A 17478-nucleotide genomic window follows, 5' to 3' on the forward strand; every position below is an offset into this window, starting at 1 on the left:
TTGTTTATTAAAATGTTTTCATGAAACTTCTTTGAAATGGAACCCTGCATGTGTCTAAAATTTAGCTTTACTGCAAATAAACCATAGCTTATTCCTTGATTATTCTTGTGCATACTCTGTTGTATTTCCCCTCCGTGGATGGGGTTGGACTTGCTGAGTACTTTTGTACTCACCCTTGTGTTGTTACTTCAGAGGAAGATCCGGACTTCGTCGCCGAGGACTTCGAGTAGGAGGTTGCGTCTGCACCCAACGCTGCCTGCGGTGTTGGCCCTTTTGCAGGATGCTTCCGCTGACGCTTAGCTCCGATTGCAGCCCGGAGTCCGACTGGACTGCAACTTGGATTTGTGTTGTTATCGCTTTAGTCTTGCTTTGGGTGTGGCTTGCCCGCCCGCTCCTTCGGGAGCTGTACGGTTTCTGAACTATCTGTTGAATAAATGTGTTATCAGCCTCCTAGGACTGATAATTTGGATCACATTTAGTCTCTACTTATGTGGGGACGCTTCAAGAGAGGTCGTTGAGGCTGACACCGTGGGCACCCGACATCGGCAGCTCGTTCTCCATCGATCGGCGGCCGGAAGTGAGGAGGAGATCGAGGGAGGAGCTAGGTGTGACCGTGGTAATGATGACCAGTGGGTAACGGTAGAGAGACAGAGGGAGAAAGAAAGGAGGAAGAAAGGAGAGGGAGAGGATGACAAGTGGGGTCTGAATTGGGGGCAACAATGGCAATCAACACTGAAATCGATTTTTTTGAGCTGAGAGTACCCATCTAGCCAAACACCCCATTTTATTTCTGGAGTTCTGGAGTGGAGCTTGACTCTACCTGGAGTTCTGGAGTAGAGCAGCTCCACCTAGAGCTGGAGCCATGCCAAACAGGGCCTTAGCCAGGCCACCGAGGGCTCCGGCTCCTAGCCTGGCTGAGCTAGTACGCCCAAATCAAGTTAAATTGTAGCAGGATCACATCAAAGGTTCAGATGCTAATTAGAAGGACTAAATACAAGCTAATAGTATTAATAGATTCGTCTCGCGAATTAGACTCCACCTGTGCAATTAATTTTATAATTAGACTATGTTTCATATTCTTAATTAGTATCAAACATCCGATGTGACAGGTGATAAAAGTTTAACGGGTGTATCAAACCCGATGTGCCATGTGATAAAGTTTAATGGGTGTATCCAAACGGCCCTAACTCGGCCAGGCTCTGTTCAGCCCCCGTTGACCCAAGTGAATGTTTCGCCTCACTTCCTGCACCGCTCCAGCTGCTTGTACCCCGCCACTGCCGCGGCGCAGCGCGAGCATCCTACCACGCCCGTGCGCTCGGCCCACGCCTACTAGTGCCCCGCCGCCGCCCTCACGCCCAGCTCGTCGGCGCTTCCCTGGCCGCGCTCGCGCCGGCTCGTTGTTGCTGCCCCGGCACCGCGCACTCAGCTCGCGCATCGCATACGCCTCGTGGAAGCAGCGACGAGGACCGCATGGCCGCCGCGGAAGCCGGAAAGGGTGGCGACAGCCGTGGACGCGGTGGCGTCGGGGAACACGCCGGATTCGGTTCCTCGGGCTCTCGCCGAGTGGTACTAGCGCCGCTCGCTGACGCGCTGGAGAAGGCGCTCGATCTGCTCCCTCCAGCTTGACCTCGACAGGAGCATTACCGATGGATTGGATCAGGGGGGAGAAGGATGGGTGGGATGGGTTAGCTTTTGGAACCGGAAGAGATCGAAGGGAGAGAGACGCAGCAGATGAGCTTGCTGGGCAGCAGCAAGAAGCCAAGAAATATGTAGTGGAGACAGGAGATAGAAAGGGAAGATAGCGGTGGAGGTAAAAAAACAGAAGAAACGGAAATAGATTTATGTAACAATAAAAATAGTTGAAGTAAATAATTAAAGAGAAAGATAAATGAGAATGGAGTGTGAAAGTGGTGATATGCACCCACCCATAGAAGGGCTAACCATACACAATGAGCTTGCTGGGCAGCAGCAAGAAGCCAAGAAATATGTAGTGGAGACAGGAGATAGAAAGGGAAGATAGCGGTGGAGGTAAAAAAACAGAAGAAACGGAAATAGATTTATGTAACAATAAAAATAGTAGAAGTAAATAATTAAAGAGAAAGATAAATGAGAATGGAGTGTGAAAGTGGTGATATGCACCCACCCATAGAAGGGCTAACCATACACAATAGAGTTCACGCAACTAAACATGGCTATGCAACCAAACATGATTACAAATACAGTCCACGCAATCAAATATGGTCATGCAACCAAACATGATCACAATATAGTCCACGCAACTAAATATGGTCATGCAACTAAATATGATCTCGAGAATTTAAGTCAGCAAACCAAACACGGATTTCTTGTATCATACGGGCTCGATCTAGGCCAGACAACAAACACAACTCTAGAAACCTAGAGCGCCAAGGGAAGGGCGTGTCGCCTGGGATGCTGTGCGGCGCCTGCACACAGAAAATGTTTGTTGGTTTCGTTCCGAGCAAGGGGAGGCCAGTTTCGTGGTGAGCTTGACCCACCTCTCGGCGCACAGGCACAGCACAAGACGCGGCGCGAGACTGTGAAGCTTGGGAGAGCATCTTGCCATGTGCGCGTGGCAAGGGTCATTCACCTCATCTGTCTGTTGCCTCCATGGGTGCTGCAGCCAGATCTAGCACGTGAGCGAACAGTGGGATTTTATCTGTACGTCTTGTTTAGTTCCTAAATTAATAGTGACAAAGTTTGCATTTTGCTATAAATGTGCAACTGTAGCATTTCGTTTGTATTTGTGAATTATTGTCCAAACATTGACTAAGCTCAAAAGATTCGTCTCGCAAAGTACAACAAAACTGTGCAATTAGTTTTTGATTTCGTCTACATTTAGTATTCCATGCATGTACCGTAAGTTTGATGTGATGGAAAATTTTGTTTTTACATAGTGCTAAAGTTGGGATTTTGAAGGTAACTAAACAGGCGACTGATCCGCGCCGTCCCGTCTGATCCGGAACCGCTCGGTCCCATCAGATCAGAGGCAGGAGGACGACGACGAGAAGAAGCAAAGGATCCTCCAATAGAACGCTGGGATACGCAGGCTGTACCAAGCTTGGAGTTATGATGGATTGCAGTGCAGCTGGGTAGCACCCAGACTTTGGGGGCGGATGGCTGATTCCTTGTGATTGGGGAGCTGGGAACTTGGGATTCAGTTTCAGCATGTCAAGATTTTGTCATTTCAGGCTTGGCCAGCAACCGATCGCTTATATAATTCCTGGACACTTCTGTCATCTCACCAGTTCTGGAGCTCACACGATCGAAACACCGAAGAAATCATTGTACCCGATTTCCCCAGCTAGGGTATTGTTTACTTCCCAATTTGGGAGTGGCAAAATTAGTATTTTGCCATAAATGCGCAACTGTAGCATTTCGTTTGTATTTGTGAATTATTGTCCAAATATTGACTAATTAGGCTCAAAACATTCGTCTCGCAAAGTACAACAAAACTGTGCAATTAGTTTTTGATTTCATCTACATTTAGTACTTCATGCATGTACCGCAAGTTTGATATGATGGAGAATCTTCTTTTTGCATAGTGCCAAAGTTGGGATTTTAGAGGGAAGTAAACAAGAGATAGAATACAAAATCCGCGGAGAATAGAGAACTAACTAAACTCCCCCAATAATAGCAGAAACAAGCTTATAATTGAGCATTCCACACTATTAATCGGACCGACTCGTCCGTTGGAACAGAGCAGCCTACATACCACGATGGGACTAGCGTCGCCGAGCTCGCAACGGCGACGGGCCACCAACCGGGAGCGGAGATCCGTGTCAGCTTGCTTGCTCGCTTGCGTCAGGACCAATCCACCGGCATTAGCTCACTACTACACACTTCCCACTCGGCAGCGCTGCGGCGGGGACCGGCCGTGCTGTCGATGGCACGGAATGTGGAGACGCCGGCACGGCATGGTGCTGTGCGGGTGTGGGGGTGGCTCGTGAGCGCCCGGGCCCTCCTTTGTGCCTTGCAGGTGCGGTGCGAGGGCGAGTGCCAGACCTAACAGGCAGCAGGTAGCTAAAAGCTAGGTTGGTTGGTCGTCTAGGGCCATCGAGCTCCGTCACCATCCGGCGCTGGCCCGGTGGAATGATCCGAGTGGAGATACCGGTGAGAAAGCAGCAGGACCCGTGATCATCCCGTGGCGAGAGAATTTTTGGAATGAACTGCAGCTTCGAGCGTGAATGGATATGAATGAATATTCAAAACGTGCCGTCTCGGGTTAAAACGGAAACCGGATGGAGCGGGTACGGATTTGCTTAGATCGCATCGTCGCAGTTGGTATGGCTTGATCGCTAGCTAACAGAGGCGTCGCGATCGCGCAGGAAAAGTCCACCCGAGGAGATAAGTGGCCCATCATCTCGATCCAAATCGTGATTAACAATGCATTAGGCCGTGATCGCAAGCTAGCCAGCCAGCCGGCTGGCAATCGCTGCCATCTCCTTTTCCCCAATCCAACGCCCTGACGCCCACTTGCTTGCCAATCGCAGGAGTCGTCCCCGTAGAAAAAAAAAAACGAGAAGAAGAGGACGGTGAAAGAAAGGCGAGCGCTTTCGCGTCCGCCGGGGCGACCGCGAAAACGAGCTGGGAGCGGTTAAAAGCGGGCAAAAAAGGGGAGGGGCGCCGCGAGCGGCAGGCAGACAGGCAGGCAAGCCCAAGCAAGGCGGGGGCGGAGTGCGAGAGGCGACGCAACGCGAGGAGAGCAGGCAGGGTTGCTGGCGGTGGCCTGCCATGGTTATAAAAAGTAACGGGGCGCGGCGCGGGTAGAAACCGGAAGGCCCGCGGCTCCCCCATCTTCCCTCCCCGTCCCACACACCCCACGGCGCCGCCGCCGGCGCGGCGAGCTTCCTTCCTTCCCCCCGGTCCGCGCGGCAGGGAGGCAGGCAGGGCAGGGCACGCTGCAACCACGTGGGGGGCGCGACTCGCCACCACCCTATGCTCTGTCCTCTCCCGCAGGGTAAGGTATGGAATCGATTCCTTCTCCTGTTCCGCCTCTACGCACGCGCCCTCGCGCTTTTTTGTCCGCGCCCGCCTGCCTCTGCGTTTGCTTCGCCGCGCCGCGTTGCTTTGCTTGCTCGGCGGGATTTTGGCCCCGGATCTGCGCACCAGGCGCCGGATCTGGGCGGCGTCCGGGCGCGCCGCTGTGGCCCTTGCGTGATGCTGTGTTTTGTGGTACGATGTCTTGGATCTGTTTCATTGGATTGGTTGATTTGTCTTAATGTCGGAAAAGGTCCCCTTTCTAGCTTCATCTAGGATGGTAAAAGTCTCCTTTTTTTAATCTCTGCAAGGATGATTAAATGTTGCTTTTCGTTCGGAGAAGGTTTACATTGCGATTAAGGGTCAATGCAGGTCGTTTGCCCCATGTTCCAGCTTAATGCTATCATTTTCCTGCTCCGTGGTGGTTGTATGTCCTTGACTGTCTTTGTGCGATGGATTGTTGTCGCCGCTAATTGCCTGATGGAACCACTTTCTATGTTCTTTTTCGGAGTATACCATCGTTGATTGCCACGCTGAATTGTTGTTGCAACTGATAGAAAAGAAGCTAGCTTTGTTATGCTAATGTGCATATCCAGAGTTGTCATGTTCTACATTGATAATAAAGTTCATCTTCCATTTAACTGCAATTGCAATTATGTTGGTTCTCCCATGGGCATGATCTTCAATTATTTAGTATGTGCATATGAATGTGGCCTTGCTAGCAAACACGTGGTGGGTAATAATTTCATTATTTTTCAAAAGAGGAGAAAAGGTGCCTTTTATTTCTATGTATTCTAATATATGTTGGCATGGTAGATGGATTCATTGTGCAACATTTTTGTCTTGCATTTGTAGCTGTGAATGTTGTCAAGTTTGATGAGTGTAGGCTGTTTGAAACTGGTTGCATATGGTACATGTTGGAAAGCTGGATGTCGATGGTTTTAGTACCTTTTGCATATTTCGTGTCCATCATATGTGCAAGAATAGTGCCTGTAGATACTGCAAAGCTTTCTGACTTAAATTGTTGACTAGATTGCACCAGCGGTGAATTTGGGAGCTTGAATTGTTCATCCGAGACATGGAAAAAGTGGTCTGCCGGGCATATCCCCTTCAATGCAAGCAGTTCTTTTCGAAAGAAACACTTGATTGGCGTGCCTTTGCTCGTGAGAACACCCATCTCTCCTCTCTGGTGAACTACACATAGCGGCTATATGCCCCTCTATGCTCAACAATAAGCAGGCCGGTGCGATCTTTTCCTGAAGTTATATTTCAATGTATGCCAGACATCTACATGTAACTTCACCAATTTGCTCTTCATTTCTTTTGTGTTACTGTGCTGTGCATTTTGGGTTCTCATTTTTCCCTTCTTCCTACCAGCACATCAAATCCTGAAAAGCTTCTTTTCAAGTAGATGGTGATCATATAAGTGGGGTACGCACATCTTTCTGCACTTTGCCACATACATTGGCATGCGAAGAGATTCTATTCTAGTGGCTTACTTGACATGTTCTAAATTTCATTTCTTGTTTGCAGGATATTAATCTTTGCTGCATTCAGCAGACATCTCTTGCTGCCCTAGTTAGTTGTTTTGTTTTTGAGTACCATTTGAGGTCAGGGCTCAATCCTTGCTACATTTTGCAACTCCATACTATGGTTGCAACGGGCTTGTAGTGGAACAGAATCCCACACACTGAGGTATTTTGTTATCTTTCAGAGCTTATCAAACCTTACTGATTATTTATTTTTCTCTGCTCTAAAACTACTAATTGACTGAATCATGTATCTTATTTGCTATTGCAGACAAGAGATTACTCAGCTAAAACTTGCGAACACACTTGCGTTGGCTGTTCATATTTCTCTGGACTTGGTTATTCTGAAGGGAAAAACTTGCACAAGGCAGCTGGGGTACCTAACAATGGATAGGTAACTTTTGTATTGAGTGGCTATTTTACGTTGCTTTTTTTCTTACATGTCACAGTTCTACAGATCCTCTATTTTAGGTTGCTTTGCCTTACAACGTGTCTTCTTCAGATTCAAGTTGATAAAGGAAGTTGGTGATGGGACTTTCGGGAGTGTATGGCGTGCTATAAATAAACAGAATGGTGAAGTTGTATGTATCCGAAGATTTAGTTTTTTAAAGCTTTTTACAGTGAGCTCTGAATGAAATAACAATAATGTGGGAATGCTAATGTAGGTTGCTGTTAAGAAAATGAAGAAAAAGTATTATTCTTTTGAGGAATGTATGAGTCTGCGTGAAGTAAAGGTATTCTAGACCAGTGATGTGTTTTCTGACATCTTATTTTTTGCTTTGTTCTTTCAACTGACATTTCTTTTTTTTTTAAGTCTTTACGGCGCATGAATCATCCTAACATCGTGAAGCTCAAGGAGGTTATCAGGGAAAATGATATACTTTACTTCATAATGGAATACATGGTAATTAAGGTGTTTTTTATAGCAAATATTCAACTGCCCCATTATTGTGCTCTTGTTGAATCAGAACCCTTGTTTTTTCAGGAGTGTAATCTCTACCAACTTATGAAAGATAAGGTCAAACCTTTCCCGGAGTCTGATGTCCGCAACTGGTGCTTTCAGATTTTTCAGGCTCTTGCTTACATGCATCAGAGGGGCTACTTTCATCGTGACCTAAAACCTGGTTAGCTCTCGTGTTTTGTCATTATTCAGTTGAGATGTTTCCATAGCCTGTCAGAAGCTACTCCAGTTGGTGACAATTTTTTTGTTATTTTTGGACATCATATGTTACTAATACGCTACTTTGACTGCTTGTATGAATAATGTTGCAATGTATGGGGTGGTCTAGTAAATTCAAATACTCCATATACATTTCGTCTCAGCCGAGATACTCCCACATTGTGGGATACACTAGTTGCAGTAACAACAAACAAGAGTAGAACAAAGGCTTCTATTGCATTATATTCATAAAACCTACTCTTGAAGACAAATCTGCCCATATCATTTTCAAATATTCAATCTCACCTTATATAAAAATGTTATTTATGGCTGAAGTTAAGATTATAACAAAAAAACAATACTTTCTTGTACTAAGGGAGTGTATTGCATCAAAATCCGGAGCACAATCATGCTTTACTGATAATTGCATGACTTGATTGTGCAGAGAATTTGTTGGTTAACAAAGATGTCATAAAGTTAGCAGACTTTGGTCTTGCAAGGGAAGTCTCATCAGTGCCACCCTACACAGAATACGTCTCAACTCGCTGGTTAGCACTGTGCACTCTTCAAACTAGACACCCAAGCACACATCAATAAAAAGGAAACAGTCCTGTCTTTTCTTTTGTTGATCCCTATGTTTGAATGTCTTAGGTATCGAGCACCGGAAGTCTTGCTCCAGTCATCTGCATATGATTCTGCAGTTGGTATGAAAATAGTTACTGCTTGCTTAGTTTTAGGCTATCCATGGAACCAACTCAACTGATAAATTGGCATTTCTTCCCTTTGCGAACTTGTAGATATGTGGGCTATGGGTGCCATAATGGCTGAGCTGTTGACACTCCATCCTCTTTTCCCTGGCACCAGGTAATGGTTGACTATGTACGCTGCTAAACTTGACACTTTCAAATCTGTTTGCTCGTTTTGTTTGGTGCTTTCTTGTTGGTGGCACCTCAATGATTGAGTGCGCACTAAAGGTTGTCTGTTGATATATCTTGATTTTCAGTCCAGACTTGAATATTTTTGTCGCAAGATTTAATTTCTTTTGGTTTTATTATCTGTCTAGATTCTTTGCAGATCCCTAACCCCTCATTTCAATTAAAATAATTATCTATTTTGTTCTCTTTTCTCTTCATGGTTGTTTTCTCTTATCCCTTATTAATTTCACCATTTAGTGAAGCGGATGAGATTCACAAGATATGCAATGTTATCGGTAGTCCAGATGAGCAATCTTGGCCCCAAGGATTGTCTCTTGCAGAAGCCATGAAGTATCAGTTCCCACAGGTCAATATTCACTAGTTTCTTTCCTCTTTGATACTGTCTCAAGTCAAAAACATGTGCCCACCTAGAAGGATGCAGCCAGTGTATATGAATCTAATAATAAAAGTAGGGTTTCCAAAAGAATACATTTTCTGAAAAATTATTTTTTTAGGTTTAAAAATTATTTTTCACTAAGTTGTTGATCAAGATTGCGTTTAAGAAACTATGTCACTGTCCAAAACAATGCTTATTTGTCAATGGAGGTAATTCTCCTGGGGATACTTTCTTTTGGTTCTTGTTTATTGCAATAAATGAAAAATACATCATACATGTCACTTGAGTCAGCCTGAATTGTTAGAATCTGTTATCCCGTACTAAGTTTTTCTTGAATCCTTGTCCATTCTTATACAGTTCCATTTTATTCTATTGCCATTGTACTGTGCATGCTTCTGCTTCATGATTGCTAGTTAACCCCAATGGATGGATTGTGCTACCTTTGCCCGCCCCCCCCCCCCCCCCCCCCCTCCCTCATTGTGAATACATGTTGAATGACATCCTGATGTTTAATCTAAGGTTGAGTGTGTTTTCTAACCATGCAGATCAAAGGCAATAAACTATCGGAAGTGATGACATCAGCTAGTAGCGAGGCAATCGACCTCATATCAGTGAGTTCCACATTTATATTATCTTTGATGGTATATCATTCAATCATTGCATTAATTGATTGCTTTTATTTTATTGTCACATCTTGCAGTCACTGTGCTCATGGGATCCTTGCAAGAGACCAAAGGCCACAGAAGTCCTCCAGCATACCTTCTTTCAGGTAATTGTTTTTTTCTTCACCATTTCCATTGACAAGGTTCTGTTCTTTTCTCCTCAGCAGAGTAATCTGTTTTCTGGTTGCCAACTTTTAGGGTTGTACATACGTTCCACCACCTGTTCGGTCGAAAGCTTCAGCACTTCCTAAAACTCCTCCATGTGGTTAGTTAACAGACTAGTATTTTTCTTTGTAGCTAATTCATTTAGGATACTCTTGTTTTATCTGTTCTCGGTTCATTTGTTTTAGTTGGAGCGAAAGGAGTTTCAGAGAACAATGTTGCTCGAAGATACTCAACTGGAACTCTATCCACGATGAAATCTCATAGCACCACATCCACAAAATTAAATAGTTTATCTAAAACTGGTAATATTTCTTGCCTGTTTTTTTTAATTGGGCGGAGTAAGCCAGCATTACGGCCTTGCAGAGTGTTTTTTGATTGTTTATTTCATTACCGGCCTTACAGGTGTCCAAAGAAAACTTCACATGGATCGTCCGGCACCGCAGAAGAGTACGAGGCCACCAGAGAACAGCAATAAACTAACTATGAATCGGGTACCAGCTCGGAATAGCCCAGGCAAGTCTCCTATAAATAGTTGCCTTGCCCAATTCCCTGCATGGCATTTGGGTTTTGATTGTTGGAAATATCCTTTTCTTTTCTTGGGATTGCAGGGAATCCTGTACTTAGGCATTCACGCAGTTTGCCCGAAACTGGACGGGGAACAATACAGAAGGTCTCGTCAATTACAGAGAAACTTTCCCATATGTCTGTGACATCCAGAACACGAAGCACTCTGAAGCCTGCTGTACCGATGTTGAAGGCTGGGCATGGCAAGTCGGACTTCCTCGGGAAGTCTGACGATATCCCTCCAGCAAAGAGGCTGACACGAAAATTGGTCAGCTAAATGAGGACATGTTGAGCTAAAAATTGGTCAGCTGCAGGAGGGGTATAGAGTATACTGCACAAAACCAGTGTGCCGAAGAGGATAGCAGCAGTGTGATGGTTACGTGAATGTGCCATCTCCCTAGTTTTGTTGCATTCAGGCGACATGCATGGTAGATTGGGTTGCAAATTCCACTGTAGAGGGCTCGAGCCTGCTGACCTTACCCTCTTCTGGGCCGTTGATATGCTTTTTGCCTGCCTCGAGCTTGTCCCCCATGTTTTTATCAGCATGATTGTGCTATTAATTTGAATTTGGTTTGTCATGCGATGTTTCTTGCGCCAGTCCTGTCAAACTGTTTGTTTATATGCACATTAACAGTCTGTAAGTCCTTGGAGCCCTACAAGGGGAGAACATATGGTTTGAATGTACAGTGCACAAGTTTTTTTGGTGAGCACGCAGTATAGTATCACTTTTGCAGTACTTTATGTTGGTATGAATACTACACATGACCAGCCAAAAACCCTGAAACTGCTGAGAGTTTGTGTATCGCATCTTTTGTCATTGCTAGATGGTGGTTCTGCTGTTATTAAACGTGGGCAGATGTAGGTATGCAAGGAGGCAAAGAGCCAATGATTGAAAGCTGGAACAGCTTACAGGATTTGTGTATGATTCGTGCCTGCACTCAGAAAATGTAAGCACAGAATCTGAAGAGACAAACACCATATCAGCACATCAAACGAAAACAAATACATTGGTCATCAGCACACAAACCCTGATCAGCAGCAGTAAACATGTTTTACACAAGCTCCATCCCCCACAACCTCTTTCACCTCTCTCTGTTCACCCAGTAAAAACTAACGCTAACAGATAGTAGCCGCACTAGTATCACAGAACCCTACTCTAAACGTTGACCGTGGCATGATGGCTCGGCTTCCAGCTTCCATCAGCTCCGCTAGAGCTCACTCCGGCGTCACAGGTACTGCGCGTGTATTCTGTCCCTGTTCTGCTCCCACCACACCTTGGCCCTCTCCTCGCCGAACCTCTCTCGGCTGCAACAAGAAAGGAATTCAGTTCGAATTAGCATGAGCAGGCTAGATGTTTGAAGGTGAATTTTTGCATTGGCAGATTGAGCAGCTAACAGTGCGCATTTGACTTGCCTGAAGCGGACGCGGCGGAGCTCGCGGGTGCCGTCGCCGAACTCGCGGATGGTGATGCACACGCCGGGCTCGTCCTGCTCCACCCACTCCGTGGCCTCCAGGTCGCTCGCGTTGCTCACGGACACGGACGCCTCGTCCAGGGACGACGTCGTCGCGCGCGACGGGTCGAAGTGCGGTGGAGCCGGCGCGGAGTTGAGCAGGTTGAAGTGGTGCGCCCACACGTGGTCCGAAGGGTCCGGCACGGCCGTGGACGACGGGTTGCACGCGGCTCGCGCCGTGGAGGACGCCGCGGCCATCGCCCTGCACGACGCGGCGCGGGCGATCGGCTGCTGCCGGCCGGCCGCCGTCGGCGGAAGGATCACCGGGCTCTCCCTCGTCGACCCGGCGCGGGAGTAGAACGAAGAATCTCTCTGCATATACATACGTAGGATACCGTTTCAGACGGTGATCTGATCGGTGACGAAAAACAGAAGACTTGTTAGCTACGTGCAGGATCCACACGCACCTGCGTGGCGTCGTCGACGGAGGACGTCGGCGTGGAGACGCCCTGCTGCCGGCTGAACGTCTGCACGTTGTACAGCTCCACCACGCGGTCGTAGTTCTCCCCCCACCACCGCTGCGCCTCCCACTTGTTGAACATCTCGCGGCTGCGACACGCACGCATCCAATGCTCGCGGTTAGTTGATCATGCACCTGATCACACACAATTCAACTGATCGCGGTAAGCGCACCTGAAGCGGATGCGCTTGAGGTCGTTGCCGGCACCGCCGGGGATGGAGACGAAGGTGATCTGCACGCCGGGCTCCACCTGCGCCGTCCACTCCCGCGGCACGCGGTCCTCCTCCAGCACAACAACCCCCTCGTCGTCATCCTCCTCCTCCTCCTCGTCCTCCTCCCCGATGCTCGGTATCCAGCTCGCGCTCGGGCTCCTGGTGTGCTGCGGGAAGCCACGCACGACCTTGGCCGCCTCCCAAGGCGGCGGCGGCGGCACGGATCTCGCGGCCGCCGCCGTCCTCATGTAACCGTAGCCCTCGGCGGCACCGTCCGACGCGAAGCCCGAGTCGTCGATGACGCCCGGGTACGCGGCGAGGCGGCTGTTGCGGTGGAAGCGGTTGCCCCTGAACGAGGGGCTCCCCGCGGCCTTGTACTGCCTGCTGCCGGAGCCGGAGAACTTGAGCACCATGTCCTTGAGCTGAAAGCACATTTGCGGAAAAGCTTCCTCCGTCAGATGTGATCTCCACCGCGGTGCAGAATTATCATACAGCAACTAATACATTTTTGTGTGAATTAATTAACGTTCGGTTCTAGTACTTCGCTTATTGTTCCGTACGACGCCTTTGAGCAACCTCAATTTGCTTAGCATTCGGTGACAAATCTTGGAACAAAGATGATTCCTTTGGATGATATGCGCACATTTAGTTCCCAACAGCATACAAATTACAAGAGGAAAAGCAGCGCACCTTGACAGACAAGCAAGCGTAAGCGAGAATTCAGTCTTTAAGTAAAGTGTCAATGATAACAGCAGACGGTTGATGATAGACACGCCGCCCTGATTAGGACCTAAGCTTAGCAAGGCACAAACAAGGCACTTGAGGCTTTAGGTTACTAAGTAGCAGATGGCTCGAGAGAGAGCACGAAAGCACACTCCTAACCCGGAACATCTTTTGTCTGAAGCAAGGAACAAAGCACCAACAAAGCAGTTGGGTGCTGGCCATAATAACACCCAGAGGGGATAATCGGTCCATAAGTGCATGTGTTGATGTGTGCTGTGCGGACACGCTTGTACCTTGCCTTAAAGCACAGCAAAGGCAAAAGCAAGCAGGAAGCCAAAACAAGGATACTCGAGTCCCCCAGTGATGCATGAGGCCTGGTCGTGTCATGAGGATGCGAGCTGAGAGGGTTGTTGCAGCTACATGAGGCCCAGCCTGGGCCTAGGGCCCCCGAGCCAGCCCATTCACTGGACCAAACCACACACAAAGTGTCATTTTACTCTTTGCGTCGCCAGAAACACCCTTTCTTTTTCTTTTTTCATTTTGCTTGCCAGGGACCAGAGGAAACATTCTTGTAGGACGGAGTAAAGCTCAGGTTAAATCAACCAAAGAATGTCTTTCCAGCTTCGGAAGATCGCATCTTCGCAGATCAAGAAAAGAGAGAGTAAAAATATCACCTAGGAGTACTAGCAAGCAGGATTATTTTATCTTTGGAGTAAAGATGACAGAAGAATGGCAGCAAAGTCAGGAACTAGTAGCTAGCAAGTGAGAAAACAAAAAAAAAATAAAGGGTAGGGGAATGGGGGAACAAAAGTGGCCGAAATCAAATCACAACATCACATTGCGCACAGAGTCCAAACTCCAAAGCCTGGGGTGGTGTGGGGATCCATGCAACGCAATGCAAGAAAAAGCAGCCTTCCTTCGCCACATCTACTCATGTACCCACTCGGCCACATTCCGCTGGGCGCTGGCCCCTTGACCAGCTTTACCAACGGGCGGACGTCTTGAAACCGCTACGCTACAAACACGCCGTACCCGTACCACGTACCAACACTGTACTGCAACGCAACATGAAAAAAAAATGGAGTTTTTTACGTCGAGAAAAATAGAAAAGACGAGTACGAGCGTCCCAATTATTTTGTGACAGGGAGAAAAGCTGCGGCAGTGCTCCCCTGTCCGTCTCAGGCCCTCTGTTGGGGCGTCAACAGCGTGGAGACAACCGGGCCGGACAAGCAGCCAGCAGCAACAGCTGCGCTCGCACGCCGTGCGAAAATTATGGGAGGAGAGACGATGACGAATTGACGATGAAGCTGCGCTGCGCAGACAGGAGGCAGCGCATTCAATCCACGACGGATCAATGCGTCGCGTGGTACTGCTGGCGGCGGCTGCTGGTCTGGACGACGGCCAGGAAGGCAGGAAGGAAACGGAAAGCAACGCGGCTAGCAGCCGTATCCTCGTTTGCTCCCTCCTTCTCTCGGCTAGCAGCCGTATCCGGCCGCGTCACATCCATGATCCACGTATGGGGGAGCGTGCAGAGGGCAGTGGGGTTGGGTAATTGGGGTTACCTGGGAGGTGAGGGACTTGCCGGCGTCCCTGCCGTGGGGCGTGGCGGCGCGGGGGCCGTCCTGATCGCCGCCGTCCTTGGCCGAGCACGCGATGCACGCCAGCATTTTCAAACCTTTTGCCGCCCGCACCCGATGGATATCCTCGGGCTCGGGGCTCACCTGCCGATGGAATGGAACAGTGCTGCTGCTGCTGCTGCACGTACACCAGAACAAGCTCGTCAGTAAAAGCAAGCAGATAAGCATACTACCTCAATCATAATCTTCACAAGTTGGAACCAGATCCAACAGAGATTTCAATGATGCGGCGAGGCACAGAGGCCAGAACAAACAGCTGCGCTCGAAGATTTCCAGACCGGATACGACACCTTGCAGCGCGCAGGAAGCGCATAAACACGGGCACACGCACCCGATCCATACTACCTAGGCAGTGTGTAGGACGGGAAGGCGGCAGGCTATCAATTCCAAGCCAGTGACGCCGTCCGTTCCGTTCCAACGCACGCCACCATCAGGATTCAAGCGGAGCTGCACGGCCGGGGACAGTGCCCGCTAGAGCCCACGCGTGCGCGCGAGGGGCCCGACCCGACCGTCCCCGTGGCCCGGCCCCGTCCGTGCGTGCACGCGGCAGGCCGTAGCTCAGACTCAGCGAGAGCCTCAGACTAGCTCCATGCATGTCGCTGGCCAGGTCGGGCACTGTCTCTACCCTCTAGCTCGCTACGACGTGCAGTGCGTGCTTGTCCCACTGGTCGAGCTCGCCCTAGCTACAGGCTACACAAGGGAGTAGGGGCACTATGCGATGCAGCAACGAAGCTGGACACGAAGTCAATGCCGAGTGGCGGGGGACGCTTCCGCTTTCTTTATACACTACCACTACCACGGCACACAGAGAGCCAGAGAGGCTACGGCAAAGCAGAAGGATAGACGGATTGATTGATGCGTGGCACATGCATGCGGTGACGGTTTTGGCTGCAGCAAAGCTGGCTGCTGCGCCGGGTAGGCTCTTGAGCTAGAAGAGCACGAGCAGAGTGTCCTTCCAATTCCAAGTGATGGCTCCATTCATGACCGTGAAGGTTCTGATGGATCTCCGAGGTGTTACGTGCGTATCGCTCGATCTGAAACCAGAGGGTGCGGAGAGAGGTGCGGGAAGGACTGAAGAGATGCTGTGCTGGAGGAAAACAGGAAACAATGAACAGCAACAGTGGCCAACAGTGGCTGGCAGCAGCACACCTAGCAGGTTGGTTGACAAACACTTGGAAGCCAATTAAGCCTATGCCACGGGTACGTGGGGTCCCCTTGTGCTTTGAAAGCCCTTTGTTTCCATTGAGAAGAAGCTGGTTAAGAATGAGCAGAAGCAACAAGGATGCACATACTGCCTGGATAAATAGGGCCTTTTAGGCAGGCCCAGGGGGCCACAGCATTTGTTTTTTCAGGGACTGGGGAGTGGTGCCCACTACGGGAAAGATTGGCGAGCACAAGCTGTCTGTATCAGCCAAATCTCCCCCAAGAAAGATGTTATTTAGAGATTAACAACCGCCTAAGCACCTTTGCCGGGAAGGAAGAAACTACGTACAGTAAGCAATCAATAATGGCAGTGGATGATGCCAAAGCGGGGCACAGTTAACTTACTGGTCAGCGAGCGACCATCGACTCGAATTTGGCAGCCACGGAAATGCTCCTTGCGCCGCAGCAACAGTGCCACCTGCTCACCGCAGCCTCTGACTCCGAGACGAGCTGAAGAACACCTGCAAGACAAAGAAAGGGGAATGACTGACTATATGAGCAAGTGGGCATCCAAAACTCGTGCCACGAATCATTCCGCGAAGGGCCTGGTGCGCTTATGAACAAGTAATCGTGTCGCGGCAAAGGAGCAAGCGAGTACTCATTGCCGGGGCAAGGGTGTCCGCGCCAGAGCAAAAGGCAACAGCGGGAAACAATGGTGATTGCCACGGACCGACCCCTCACGGATGGACCCCGAGAAAGGGTCGGAGATCTTGATGATCGACATCATGTCACAGCCAACGCAGAGATAAGCCACTCCCGAAAACTCTTTTTTATATATAAAAAAAGAAATGCGTCGACGAGAAATGAAAAGCGAGAAGCAGAGTAAACGAATAGCCCGAATGCGAGGTCTGATAGAACAAGATCTCCTGATGGAAATGAGGAGCAGCAGAGTAGTCTCCGTTACCTTGTTGCTTCTCTGATGAGTCGTCTCCCTCCCTGGCTTCCGCCGTCTCCCCACGGGTGAAGTGTCTGGAGGCAGGTGGCGGTGTTGGAAAGACGGACCCCTGTGGGCGGCGGCGGAGCAGCAAGATCCCCCCGGGGGCGACGACACGGAGAGCCGGAGATGCAGAGCAAACGCGCTGCCGCCTTTTGGATGGTTGCGGCGGGCCGCGGGCGACGCCAAACGGGAAGAACACGAGGAAGAGTTCTTCCCCTTGTTTTTTTCCTCCGAGGCCGAACTCAGCAGCGGAGCAGAGGAGAGGAGGCGAGTGAGGAAGAGGGGAAGGCAGGCAAGGCAGCCAGGGCGCCAGGCAGGTGCCGGACGGGGCCCCGGATTCGCTCCCCGCCGTCTGATCCGCGACCCCCGAAATCGAGCGAGAGCACGCGCGGAGCGAGAGCCCCTCT

At 49.3% G+C, this 17478-nt stretch overlaps 2 protein-coding genes across 7 annotated transcripts; one reads left to right on the forward strand and one right to left on the reverse strand.

Moving 5' to 3' along the window:
• The first annotated feature begins 4643 nt into the window (after positions 1 to 4643).
• On the forward strand, positions 4644 to 11098 carry LOC117834451 (cyclin-dependent kinase F-4). 5 transcript variants are annotated; one of them, XM_034714041.2, is made up of 19 exons: positions 4644 to 4983; positions 6031 to 6291; positions 6376 to 6429; positions 6532 to 6693; positions 6799 to 6921; positions 7030 to 7108; positions 7193 to 7261; positions 7342 to 7431; positions 7513 to 7651; positions 8132 to 8234; positions 8338 to 8390; positions 8484 to 8550; positions 8859 to 8967; positions 9543 to 9608; positions 9698 to 9766; positions 9858 to 9924; positions 10010 to 10126; positions 10227 to 10337; positions 10433 to 11098. In XM_034714041.2, the coding sequence occupies exons 5-19, from the start codon at positions 6914 to 6916 to the stop codon at positions 10663 to 10665; spliced, it is 1380 nt and encodes a 459-aa protein (XP_034569932.1). In that variant the 5' UTR covers positions 4644 to 4983; positions 6031 to 6291; positions 6376 to 6429; positions 6532 to 6693; positions 6799 to 6913; the 3' UTR covers positions 10666 to 11098. The 5 variants fall into 5 exon arrangements, with proteins under 5 accessions (XP_034569932.1, XP_034569937.1, XP_034569915.1 ...); XM_034714046.2 differs by having other exon boundaries at positions 6031 to 6272; positions 6999 to 7108; XM_034714024.2 differs by having other exon boundaries at positions 6031 to 6272.
• A 251-nt stretch (positions 11099 to 11349) lies between these two features.
• Positions 11350 to 17478, reverse strand: LOC117834488 (protein Brevis radix-like 2). 2 transcript variants are annotated; one of them, XM_034714060.2, is made up of 7 exons: positions 17039 to 17478; positions 16480 to 16595; positions 14857 to 15046; positions 12533 to 12993; positions 12307 to 12448; positions 11802 to 12211; positions 11350 to 11693 (listed from the first exon to the last, which is right to left on the reverse strand). In XM_034714060.2, the coding sequence occupies exons 3-7, from the start codon at positions 14959 to 14961 to the stop codon at positions 11615 to 11617; spliced, it is 1197 nt and encodes a 398-aa protein (XP_034569951.1). In that variant the 5' UTR covers positions 14962 to 15046; positions 16480 to 16595; positions 17039 to 17478; the 3' UTR covers positions 11350 to 11614. The 2 variants fall into 2 exon arrangements, with proteins under 2 accessions (XP_034569951.1, XP_034569945.1); XM_034714054.2 differs by having other exon boundaries at positions 14857 to 15049.

The sequence above is a fragment of the Setaria viridis genome, chromosome 1 (genome assembly GCF_005286985.2).
Source record: "Setaria viridis chromosome 1, Setaria_viridis_v4.0, whole genome shotgun sequence".
Lineage (NCBI taxonomy): Eukaryota > Viridiplantae > Streptophyta > Magnoliopsida > Poales > Poaceae > Setaria > Setaria viridis.

Bases quoted from the DNA above. Each gene is read 5' to 3' on its own strand.
- LOC117834451 (XM_034714041.2), top strand. The intron at 8,551-8,858 runs GTAATGGTTGAC...TTCACCATTTAG, and splicing joins CCTCTTTTCCCTGGCACCAG to TGAAGCGGATGAGATTCACA. The intron at 9,925-10,009 runs GTTAGTTAACAG...CATTTGTTTTAG, and splicing joins TCCTAAAACTCCTCCATGTG to TTGGAGCGAAAGGAGTTTCA.
- LOC117834488 (XM_034714060.2), bottom strand. From the start codon at position 14,961: ATGCTGGCGTGCATCGCGTGCTCGGCCAAGGACGGCGGCGATCAGGAC. The intron at 12,212-12,306 runs GTGCGTGTGGAT...ATGTATATGCAG, and splicing joins CCGTCGACGACGCCACGCAG to AGAGATTCTTCGTTCTACTC. The intron at 11,694-11,801 runs GCAAGTCAAATG...TTCTTGTTGCAG, and splicing joins CTCCGCCGCGTCCGCTTCAG to CCGAGAGAGGTTCGGCGAGG.